Raw genomic sequence first — 12,282 nt, 5'->3', positions numbered from 1 at the left:
TGGGGTAATAATACTTAGCTTCTACTTAGTGACCTATTCTGTACTTCTTCCTACTGGGTCCTTGTCCTCACCAGGCTGTCACTCGAGGATTGGGGAGTAGGGGCTTGATTGGCACCTAGGCAATGAGAACACAACGGAGACTGGGCTATGGGAGCCTACAGAAGGCTCCTGACTTGGCTTTGGGAAGAAAGCATTCAGAGGTTCCTGGAGGAGATCGCAAGTTTTAGGAGGCCCAAAGGGAGAAGGGATTGCAAGGGGGTCAGAATAAAAGGTGGATGAGGGGGACTGGTGGGGTGCAAAGTTTGGAGCCCAGGAGGCGGCACTGGGTCTTTGGGGGACTAGGGAACCACAGGAGGTATTTGACCAAGAGTCTGATTTGTCAGTTCAAAGACTTTGAAAGAGTTAGTGCGGGAGCTGTTTAGGTAAGGAGGAACCTAAGGTTGGTTCGGTGGGCCCCCGTTTTTCTGGGACTGCGGTGGAAACTCGAATAGATACCACATGAAAAAGCATAACAAACTAGAGGACATCAGCCGAACGCCCGCAGTTGCGGACTACAAATCCCAAGAAGCTTCCGTGGCGCGGCTCCGCCCACTTCCGGATTTTGCTGCCCTATCTCTTCCACGTCCCGGGCGGGGTTTTGCTCTCAACCGAACTTGACCACAAAGAAGGAGGCGTGGCAACCAATGGGAACGTGACTTATGGTAAGTGGCCAGTGGGAGCACGCAGAGACTGCATACTTTAGGGCGGGGCTAAAAAATGGACCAATGACGGAAGGGCAAAGGCAACATCAGGGTGGGCTGTGCCGTGGCTGGAAGTTACTGTGCGGCGGCGGCTAAGAACGGGGCTGTGGTGGCGGCGGTGGTGGCTGAGGCGGTAGCTGAGGCGGCGACGGAGGAAGCAGAAGATGGTAAGAGTGGCCGCCAGGCCCGAGCTCCCCATTCGCGCGACAAAATGGCGCCGCGGTCCGCCCACCTCTAGTAATCCCCGAATCCCCCACTTCTCTGCCGAGCTCCACGGGCCCGGCCCCGCCCCTCTCCCTGACCTATGACCTTCGACCCCTGGGCCCTGCTGTGAGCTTCCTGGTGGCCCCGCCCTATTTTCTCCGACCCCTGACCCCACCTAGGTGTGTAGGCCCTCACGCTTCATTCATTTCCGGGTCGTGGCTCCTCTAGAAATCGCCTACGGTGAGGGTGGGGGGTCCCCTGAGACCCCCAGCTCTAGTCTCGTCTTTGGCGCGCCGGGCCGGGGCCTCCTATTCAGGAGTGTTTGGGAGGCCGGTCTGGGTGTCTGGGCGGGGGAGGGGGCTTGACTTCGTGACATGCGTTCTTTGTCGCCAGAGGAAGTGCGACAACGCAGACTGTCTGGATTTTCCAGAGCCTTAACCCCACCCCACTATTCAGGGCGCCGACCTGCCCTTTAGAGGGAGCAACTTCATCTTTTTCATATCCAGACCTCATAAGGTTTAGGGAACTGACGTCGTAAAGGATTTAAGACAGTGAAGCTAACAGATAAGCTGGGTGACTCCAGGCCTGTGACATCCTCTTCCCTGTCTCCTCATCTTAAAGTGGGGATAATGCCAGCTGCTAGTTGGGAATTTAAAATCCCCTTTGGGCCACTCATCCTGGGTTTTGGGTGTGGTGGTTCTTTGGGGTTCATTTCCCCAGCCTGTGAAGTGGAATGGTGACCCAGCCTCAGAGTTGGGCTGAACCCCACCCCTCCCATCTGCCACTATTTGGAGGACTGACAGGGGTGATGGAAACTTGTCTGGATAAGTCAAACCCCCAGGGTTTCAGCCCACAGATCACAGTCCTTGGGACGGGTGAAAGAAGACTGCTAGTCAGGAAGGAGATGGAAAAGTGGGTTCCTAGAATGAGGGTACCCCAGCTTAGGTGGTATTCTGGATTCGTCACTACAAGCTCTCTGCCCACACCCAGTCTGTAAGAGGGCTCTGTTGGTGCTGCCTCCAGGACACGACCTCAGTCTTTCCATGGCTCCCCACCCCTGCCCAGGCTCTGCCATCTCCTGCCTGGAGGCCTGCGCCAGGCTTCTCCCTGATCTCCTTGCCTCCATCTGCCCCACTGGCAGTTTGTAATTTGCCTGAAACCAGATTATAGCACTTTATAACTTATAAAATGCTCCAGAAGCTTCCTGTTGTAACCCAGATGAAGTCCCAGCACCCAAGGCCCCTGCCCACCTCTATGACCTCAACTCTAGTCTCTGTACTCCTCCCTCCCAGAGCTCTAGCCACACTGGCTTTGTTTTCATGTCCTCACCCTTCAGGTCCCTGCCACCCCCGTGTCGTTTCACATGCTGCTCTTGTTTGGAATGCTCTTCCTCCTGTGAGCAGTACCTCCTTAGAGGGCCCCTTGGTGACTTCAGCCTCAGTGTCTCTTCTCTTAGCACACCACTTCTTTTCCTCACCTTGCATGGGTTGGGTCACTGTGGGCTGTCCAGAGGGTGACTGACACATGGATATTCAGTGAGTGTTTCCCGAGGCAGGGGACAGCGTCTGGGCTCAGCCGTGGCTAGAATTTGTCTGGCTGAGGTGAGGATTTCTCTCTGTCTGAGGATTTATTTCCCTGCTTACCTGGCTGGAAGTACAGGCAGGATCCTGTCTTTATACATTTATTCAGCACAAATGCAATGACACTAACAGCTTCATTCCAGAGACCTCTGTGCGAAGCTCTTTTCTTGTGTCTTGCTGAGACTCAGCACAAGCCTTGCAAGGAGCCCTTTTGTGACCCCTGCCTGGTTCACTGGAGAATATGCAGGGCTGGGAGTTCATGTAGCCAGGGAGGAGCCCAGCCTGGATTGAGTGTGGGTCTGAGGCTCCTGACCCTTTTGACACTGCTGCTTGCCCCATGTGAGCCCTGTTAGGGTGAAATCAGCCCTTCCTTGCCCTCTGCCTTGACAGAGGTGCCAGTCCAGCAAGGGAGGTGAGCATGTAAACAGATGCCTTCCTCAGGGTATGAGTGCGGCTCTGGCAGAGGCCCCTGAGGTGTTTGGAGAAGGAAGGGGCAGGGGACTGGGTAGAGAGGTTGGCAGGTGTCTCCCACATGGAGAAAAGAGGAACATTCCTGGAGGGTGACCCAGTGTGGGCTAAAGGTATTTGTGACAGGAGGCAAGTGAGGACCAAGCTCAGCCAGAGCTGTGAAGGGCTTTGAGCCAAGACAAGGACCCCGTCCTCATGCTTCAGGTCTCAGCTCTTGAAACATTGCTGCTCTGCAACCTTCCCTGACTCCTCCTCCCCTCCCCCGCAAACCGGCAGATCTTCCCCTCTCTGTCTTTGGCCTGACACAGCATCTCAAGGTACTCTCCTCAGGCCCATTTTACATTCAGTGTGCAGTCCCTTGATCCATCCCTCTGTGCCCTGCATGGGGTGCTCCTGGGGTCAAGAGCAGGTCTGCTGTGCCCTTCCAATGCCCTGGTGCCTGGCTTGGGTCTGCCACATAGGGTTCCAAGAAAGCCTGGCTGGCTGAATGATGCTGGCCCCATAGTCTTGGGTTGAGTTGGGACAGGAGTTCTGGGTCAGGGGAGGCAGGGGTGAGTGGCTTTGAGCTGGCTGTGGAGCAGTAGGTCAGCCAATGAGAGAGCTGCCTCCTGAGTGGGAGCAGGATGCTTGTCCTGCTGAGGTCTCACTGGGGTTCCCCCCATAAGTGAGGACACCTGCTCCTGCCTGCCCCAGAGGGTGGTGGCAGATCACCTGAATAGTGGCTTCCCCAACCATGTAGCACCTAGGCTCAGGCATGGGGATGGACTCCAATGCCCAAAGGGATGGTTAACATGGCCTCTAGGGCCTCTGAGCCCTTGGATTTCAGACAGGGAAACTGAGCCCCCAGAATGTCACACACATAACAGGAGCTTGGCCTCTGAGGGCAAACCTGGATTCAAATTGTCTTCCTCATTTTCTTGTTGGTTGGATTCTCTCAGATGAGTGTCATGACCTTTCTGCCTCAGTTTCCTTATCCTTATAACAGAGTGATTCCAGACCAGAAAGCCCCTGGTCTTGAGCAGGCCGTGTGGGAAACCCTTCCTTGGCTGTCCCATTCCAGGCAAGATGAGAGTGTTGCACTGCCGCTGTACTGAGAAGTCACTCCCTGCCCATAGCCCCTGGCCTTTATCCCTCCCCTTCACCCCCATGCTTTTGTGCCTGAGTTTCTTGAGGTAGACACGGCTCCCACAGGCCTTTATTTGTCCATCTTGGGGCTGAGTCTCATCCCTCTTCCCTTCTCCCCACCAGTCAGGGTCCTTCTGCTTCAGAGCCCTCCTCTTGCTTGCCCAGGGTCAGCTAAGCTGACCCTAGAATATCAGGGATAAAGGACTTTTCAAGAATCGGGCTGTGAAAGAATTCTGTTGCTCGCTCCCCAGCACTTTGTGGGCCTGAGACCTCTGGGGCTACCCCAGACAGAAGGTGGCAGAGAGGAGCATCCTGCTCCCTCTCAATCTCTGGAATTTACCCTGGGAGGCCTCCCCTTCACGAGGCAGCCTTTGGGTGTGGGAACCCCAGGATCAGCCCCTAAGCTGACCCTGGTCCACACGGTGCTTTAGGAAAAGTTCAGCCAGCCCTAAAAACCTGACTCTGTAACATTGAAGTTGGATTTCTGGGTTTTCTTGGAGCTTGGGAGCCAGTCAACTCTGGGCACCCAGTTCTTGTCTCAGCCACCCTGCCCCCTTCACCCAGGCTTCTGGTCATCACTCCCATTTATTACCACAGTGGCACATGGGGCTTTTTATGATGGACAAGACATTCTCCATCTGGGTATCTATTAAAGGTAGAGAAACGGAGACAAGACCAGGACTTTATTCTTTAATTTTTTTAAATAAAATAATTTTATTTTTTTTATAGCCACACCATAGGCCGGTGTGGCTCAAGTGGATTGAATGCCAGCCTGAAAACCAGAGGGTTGCTGATTTGATTCCCAGTCAGGGCACATGCCTGGGTTGCAGGCCAGGTCTCCAGTTGGGGGTGCATGAGAGGCAACCACACATTGGTGTTTCTCTCCCTCTCTCTCTCCCTTTCCCTCTAAAAATAAAATCTTTTTTAAAAATTTGAAGTATATTTTACTGATTATTATAGTGGTCCCAATTTTTCCCTTTTTCCCGTCTGCCCAGTACCCCTCTTCCTTCTAGCATTCCTTCCTCCCTCAATTCATGGCCATGGGCCATACATATAAGTTCTTTGGCTTTTCCATTTCATATACTATTCTTAACATCCCCTTGTCTATTTTGTGCCTACCATTTTTGCTTTTAATCCCTGCATCTTTCCTCCATTCTTCCCTCTCCCCCTCCCTGCTGATAGCCCTCCATGTGATCTCCATACTTATGATTCTATTCCTGTTTTGGTTGTTTACTTACTTTATTTTATTTTTTTTTAGATTCGGTTGTTGATAGTTGTGTTGCCCTTTAAAAAGATTTTAATTATCTTTAGACAGAAGGAAAGGGAGGGAGAAAGAGAGAGGGAGATGCATCAGCGTGTGGTTGCCTCTCACACGCTCCCTACTGGGGACCTGATCCACAACCCAGGCGTGTGCCCTGACTGGGACTCAAACCAACACTCTCTGGTTCGTAGCGGGGCACTCAATTCACTGAGCCACAACCAGCCAGGGCAATTTGTTGCATTTTTACTGTTTGTAGTTTTGATCTTTTTCTTATGTAAGTCCTTTTAACATATCCTGTAGTAAGGGCTTGGCGATGATGAACTCCTTTAGCTTTACCTTGTCTGGGAAGCACTTTATCTGTCCTTCCATTCTAAATGATAGCTTTGCTAGATAGAGTACTCTAGGTTGTAGGTCCTTGCCTTTGATGACTTTGAATACTTCTTGCCAGTCCCATCTAGGCTGTAAAGTTTGTTTTGAGAAGTCAGCTGATAGTCTAATGGGAACTCTTTTGTAGGTAAGTCTCTGCGTTTCTCTTGTTACTTTAAGATTCTCTTTTTTATCTTTAACCTTTGGCATTTTGATTAAGACGTGTCTTGGTGTGTTCCTCTTTGGGTCCAACTTGTTTGGGACTCTGTGTGCTTCCTGGACTTGTATGTCTGTTCCTTTGCCAAAGTTGGGAAGTTTCTTTCATTATTTTTTCAAATAAGTTTTCCATTTCTTCCTCTTCTCCTTCTGGCATCCCTGTGATTCGGATATTGGCACATTTGGCAATGTATCAGAGACACCTTACACTGTCCTTTTTTTTTTTTTATCTTGTTTCTTCATTCTGTTCTGGTTGAATGTTTCTCTCTTCCTTTTGTTCCAAATTATTATTATTATTATTATTTTTTTTAAAGATTTTATTTATTTATCTTCAGAGAGGAAGGAGAGAGGGAGAGAAATATCAATGTATGGTTGCCTTTCATGTGTCCCCTGCTGGGAGTTGGCCTGCAGGGAACCAGCCTGCAACCCAGGCATGTGCCCTGGCTGGGAATCGAACCGCGATCCTCTGGTTCGCAGGCCCGCGCTCAATCCACTGAGCTACACCAGCCAGGGCTGTTCCAAATTATTGATGTGAATCCCAGCTTCCCTTCTCTGTTGGTTCCCTGTAGATTTTTCTTTATGTCACTTAGTGTAGCCTTCATTTCTTCCTTTATGTTGTTGCCACACTCAATGAGTTCTTTGAGCATCCTGATCACCAGTATTTTGGACTCTGCATCTGATAGGTTGGCTATCTCTCCATTTCATTTAGTTCTTTTTCTGGGGTTTTGTTTTGTTCTTTCATTTGGGCTTTAATTGCCCCCTCAATTTGGCAGCCTCCCTGTTTGTTTTTGTGTATTATGTAGAACTGCTTTGATTCCCTGTCTTAGTAGCTTGGCCTATTGTTGAGAAGGCACCTGTAAATTGTGAGGGGCGGAGTCTTAGGTAATCACCAGGGTGGGGCAGCCTCCTTTACCCCTTTGTGACTCTGTGTGGGGGCAGGGCTTGCAGAGGGGACTGTGCCACTGCCTGACTTCTGGACGTTTGCCTGGCACTTGCCCTGTTTCAGGTCACTTCACCCACTTCCTATATGTGATTGGTGCCCTTCTAGCTGTTGCCCTGGGGTTGAATCCCAGAGTGGGTGGGTTTATGTAGGTTTTAAGACTATAGGGGTCCTTTAAGCAGAGTTTCCTGAAAATATGGCAGTTTCTTCCACCACTCCAATACCCATTGGTTTTTATAGCCAGAAGGGATTTATCTTACCGATGCTGGAACCCTGGGCCATGTGGCCTGGCCTGGGGCTGAGATCTCTGTCTCCAAAGATATTCCCCCACACCGATTTTTATCTGCCACAGGTGAATGTGGGACTGCCCGTGTCTCTTCTGCCGCCACCACCCTTCCAAGCCACATGGTGCCTCTCTGCCTATCTCCGTGTCTCTGCCCCTCCTACCCATCTTGGATGAATGTGGCTTATTTAAATCCTTGGTTATCAGACTTCTATACAGTTTGATTTTCTGACAGTTCTGGGTGTTATTTGTTTTGAGGTTTAGTTGTAATTCTTTATGTGGTTGCACAAGGAGATGAAGAGTGTCTACCTCTGCCTCCATCTTGACTGGAAGTCCAAGACCAGGAGTTTAGTCTTCAACAAGCACAGAGGGCAGATCTGCAGTTGGACAGGCCTGGTCCATCTCCCCACCCCCACTGCTTGCTTGTGGTGTGACTTAAAAAAAATGACCTGTGCTCTCTCAGCCTCAGTTTCCCCAGCTCTTGCCAGGTTATAGGGCTGTTGTGAGGACCTGAGGTAGAACATGCACTTCCCTTGGGCTCTGGTCATACAGTGTACACATCAGGTGGCCAGCTCAACCATGCATTCCCAGTAACTCACAACACAATAGAAAGAAGGAAACTGGAAGTCACCTGGAAGCCTGACCTCCCACCGCAGGTGCTCCAGGGCTGGTCCTTGCAGGGTTTCTCACTTACCATCTTCCCTGTCTTTTAGGCAGATTTTTTGAAAGGACTGCCCGTCTACAACAAAAGCAATTTTAGTCGATTTCATGCTGACTCTGTGTGTAAAGCCTCGGTGAGTACAGGATCAGGGAGCTGTGTATGTGTGTGGGGGGGTGATATGCACTTCCCCATCAGCATCTTGCTGGGAGCAGAGGCCAATCTTTAGGCCCATCTCCACCTAAGATCTTTATGCATCTTCTGATCTGCATTGGAGGGTGGGTTTCAAATCAAGGGGTAAGGGGACCCTCCTCACCCCATACTTCTAACCCACCTCTTCCGGACCCTCCCACAGAATCGACGCCCCTCAGTCTACCTGCCCACGCGGGAGTACCCATCCGAACAGAGTAAGTGGCCCGTCACTGTCTTGTGCAGGCTGCTGAGGGGAAAGGTTGGAGGGTAGAACAGGAGGTGACTCGTGGGACGCTGGTCAGCTCCTGGCCCTTGGGAGCAGCAGGAAACATGGCTTTCTGCACATGTCTCTCATCTCCACATGCTGACATCCACATCCAGCCCCTTGGGGGCCCCAGTTGGCCCTCATCTATCACTCACTGACCCTCTCTCCATCACCTGGCAAGTGTCCCCTGTCAGCTCCATGACTCAGACCCCAAAACATTACTGTGGGGCAGAGACCCAGCCCAGCCTGGGTGGACAGCACAGGCAGGGGTTTTCCAGATGGAGGGGCCTGCAGGGAAAGGCCTGAGCCTGCAGAGCAGGAGGTAGTTTATCATGGCCATCATTTTTTTTCTTTTTTCTTTTTAAAGATTTTATTTTATTTTTAGAGAGAGGGGAAAGGGAAGTAGGAAGAGGGAGAGAAACATCAGTGTGCGATTGCCTCTTGCATGCCCCTATTGGGGACCTGGTCTACAACCCAGGCATGTGCCCTGATAGGAGACCTTTTAATTCTCAGGCCGGCACTTGGTCCACCAAGCCACATCAGCCAGGATCACAGTGTTTCATTTAACCATGGAAGAGCATGCACAGGGACCCTGATGGTTGGCTTCTGTGGTCACGGGTGCAGTTGTGTAGATCTGTGCTTCTGGTTGGCCTGGGGAAACACATGCATGAGCCTGCAGGCAGGAGCACCTCCTGGGACCCAGTGTGGAAACCTGGATGCAGTAGTGGACTCCACCTTTCTCAGAAGCACCTTTCCCAGAGCAGCTGGCTTGAGCCCCTGGTAGTGGCTGTGGGCTCAGGAAGGAAAACACTTGGCTTCCTGAAAACTTCCAGGTCGGGCTACTGACCTGAGTCCCAGAGAAAGCCACTCAGGGCAGAGATGGCTCTGGAGGCCAGGGAGGGATGAGCACCACCCTGGGAAGGGCAGTTCTAGCCAGGATGGAGGCTAGACCATCTGTAGCCGTCTACCTGCAGCCTTTTCCTTCAACTGCCTTTCTTCTTTCTTCCTTAGTCATTGTGACAGAAAAAACGAACATCCTTTTGCGCTATCTACATCAGCAATGGGACAAAAAGGTGAGGCTCGTGGGATTTCGGTGGTGGGACTTAGGGAACACGGTGTGCAGCACAGGGGCTCTGAGTGGGGGGTGGGGAGACATGGGTCTGGGAGACCAGGGGTTGGAGTGAAGTCTTGAGGGCTGATTAGGAGTTTGATAGGCAGTCCAGGAGAGGGAAGAGTGTTCCAGAAGAGGAAATGGCAGTGCAGAGGCCACAGAGCTCTGATGTTCGGATGGGCAGGAGCTTGGCCAGCAGTACCAAGGCTCAAGCACCTCCAGACCCCAGCTCCTGCAGCTTGCAGCCCTGGTGGCAGCTGGGCACTAGTGTGATTATCTGGAGTCTTTCTTCAGTGGCAAAACATGCACATGATCAAAATCCAGGTGGTACCTGCGTGTGTGGCTGCTGTGGAAAGTCATCTTCCCTACCCTCCCCCAAAGAGGCTGCCTTTTTAACACACAGGGTGTTTTTCTCTTTCTTTATTGAAAATCGCCACATACTGCTTCATAACAAGATCAGTTTGTTTTTTCACCTAACATTGAACATCTGACAGCAACCTGCTCTGGGTAGGATAGAAGAGGGACCCCATCTTGAAGTGACTACTTAGAAAACTTGAGCTCCTGGCCCACGCTGGCCCCTTCTCAGCCCCACAGGCCTTGATTCCCACCAGTAGGGAAGGTTTTTCCCAAACTAGGGCTACCTTCCTCTCCTGCGGCAATGCATGGGCTTCCCCAGGGCTCATGAGGGCCCTTTCTCCTTCAGCAGGGTGCATCACTCCTCGGGGCATTTTGGGCAATATATGGGTCCTCATGAGCCATGGTGACTCTTTGCACCGCTCATTACAGGCCCCCAACCCCCGAGGACTGTGGCTTAGTGGGGCAGGTCCGGTGGTGTGAGGGGCTGCCCAGCCAGGGGCCTTGGGGGTTTACTTCGCCGCTCTAGACCCAGCTCTGTGACCCCCTGCAGCAGGATTTGGGGGGGTTACCCAAGTGAAGTCTCAATGGCTCTCTTCTTCCCTTGTCCCCCAGAATGCTGCCAAGAAGAGAGACCAGGAGCAAGTGGACCTTGAGGGTGAGAGCTCAGCTCCCCCCCGCAAAGTCGCACGGACCGACAGCCCAGACATGCACGAGGACACTTAAAACTCACACTCCCTGATAGGTGCCTCCTGTCTTGTCTGCTCCTCACCCGCCTGCCGTGTGTAAGCACCCTGCCCTCCCGCCCACACCCCGCCATGCACACCACTTCCAACCTCATAGGAGCCGATGTATTTATTTTCCTTGAGTCTTTATTTATGCTGTAAAATGTACCGAGCGATGGTTAAAGGGGACGTCAGACCCAGTAGTGTGATGTTGGTAGATGCTTCTTAAAAAAACAACATTGTTACTCACTGTCCCACTCCACCCCAGACTCCCTCCTCCTGCGCCCCAGTCCTCTGGAGAACCAGAGTCTGTCTGTGAGTGTCTAGAGACGAGCCCTGCTGCAGCTGGGTGACTGGGGTGGGGCCCTTCTCCCCACTTGCGTCCTCTGGTCTGGCCTTAAAGACTCGGCCTTGACTCCGTTTCCACCGGGACCTATTCCATGCCCGGACCCTTCTCTGCGAGCTCGCCACAGGGAGAAGTCAGCCCTTCTGGATCTTTCTCTTAAGTCATTTTATCATGGACTAGTGCGTGCTCCGTGTCCACCCCAATAAAAGGATCTTTCCTACTTGCTCTCGCGTCTTTGCTCCACGTGCCTCGGCCCCAGAGGACCAAGCCACTGAGAGTTGTCTCATCATCACCAAGAGGAGCCAAGAGGGGCCTCTGTGAGCTGGGTCCTTGGGACCAGCTGGACTCTCCCGCAGGCCTGCTGCAGCCGTCTTGCTCAGAGATATGCCCTGCCTGGACTCACCCTTCTGCTTCACCTGTCAAGTGTCCCTGATGATCAGGTCCCTGATAATCAGGACACCCCCCAGAGACCATCCATACCACCAAGGACAGAGCAGTGGTGGACCTCACACCTAGGACATTGAAAAGCAGGGTGGCACGCCCACCAGCCACTGTGGAGACAGCCCTTGGTTCCAGCAGAAGACACATGGAGTGCAGCGGAGTGAAGGGGGCTTTCAAGTTCCAGGCAGAAGGTTTGAGGCCCTGAGCACTGGGCCCAGGGCTGGGGATTGAGGGGAAGGCTGCTGCTTCACCCACCGGCCCTGGACGAGGACTGCAGTATTGGGGGTGGTGAGGGGTTGGGTCATGGAGCCGGAGAGGGTGCCTGCTCCATGTTTTCCTCATGGAGGGTCCTTCCTGAGACAGACTGCTTGGGTCTGGGCTGCCTAGTACCATCCTGGCTGGCAGATTCCAGGGCAGACCACCCAGTTGGGTTGTAAAGCCAAGGGATTATGCTTCCCAGCCCGGGGGGTGTCTATACCATGGGCTCTGTGTTGGGTCCCTGTGGTCACAAGGCAAGGGCTCAGGAAGTGCAAGCTTGCAGACGTGGCCAAGTTCCTGGAGGCTCTTTGACCCACTAGGAATCCCATTCCCAGGGGCCGAGCCGACCCTGGGCTGGCACATGGCATTGCTGATTGTTACTGTCTGAGAAGCTGGCGGGGCATCAGCTTCAAAGCCATGGGGCAGAGCGGGAGCAGGTGGCACCTGCACCCTTGCCTCCCCGGCCCTGGTTCCCCTTCACATCATGACAGTGCCATTCGTGGCGGGGGCCCATGGCCATGCCCCACCCAGACATTTCTGTGGTCTCTCCGGTGTAGGCCCCTCAGCTGGCCTCTGCCCACTCCTGCCTTTAGGGCCCCCATTACTCTGTTCCCCCAAACACCGAACTCTGCCTTCCCACACCTCTGTGCCTTTGCACAGGCTGCTCTCCTGCCTCTAGCAAACCTGTTTCTCTTTCAGGGCCCTCCACAGTTCCCCTTCCTCACATTGGCTCCCCAAGCCCTGGGGTG

At 52.8% G+C, this 12,282-nt stretch overlaps 1 protein-coding gene across 1 annotated transcript; it reads left to right on the top strand.

The window, feature by feature from the left end:
- Positions 1-791: 791 nt before the first annotated feature.
- On the top strand, positions 792-11,057 carry DDA1 (DET1 and DDB1 associated 1). Its single transcript, XM_037028977.1, has 5 exons — positions 792-907; positions 7,897-7,977; positions 8,197-8,248; positions 9,310-9,371; positions 10,379-11,057. Exons 1-5 carry the CDS (start codon positions 905-907, stop codon positions 10,487-10,489), a joined length of 309 nt encoding a protein of 102 aa, XP_036884872.1. The 5' UTR covers positions 792-904; the 3' UTR covers positions 10,490-11,057.
- Positions 11,058-12,282: the final 1,225 nt, after the last annotated feature.

Source organism: Sturnira hondurensis, unplaced genomic scaffold (assembly GCF_014824575.4).
Source record: "Sturnira hondurensis isolate 20B ecotype Veracruz unplaced genomic scaffold, ASM1482457v3 Scaffold0020119, whole genome shotgun sequence".
NCBI classification, from domain to species: domain Eukaryota; kingdom Metazoa; phylum Chordata; class Mammalia; order Chiroptera; family Phyllostomidae; genus Sturnira; species Sturnira hondurensis.
Note: the sequence above shows the minus strand (reverse complement) of the source record. Positions and strands in the feature narration are given on the sequence as shown.

Bases quoted from the DNA above. Each gene is read 5' to 3' on its own strand.
- DDA1 (XM_037028977.1), top strand. The intron at 7,978-8,196 runs GTGAGTACAGGA...ACCCTCCCACAG, and splicing joins ACTCTGTGTGTAAAGCCTCG to AATCGACGCCCCTCAGTCTA. The intron at 8,249-9,309 runs GTAAGTGGCCCG...TTTCTTCCTTAG, and splicing joins GGAGTACCCATCCGAACAGA to TCATTGTGACAGAAAAAACG.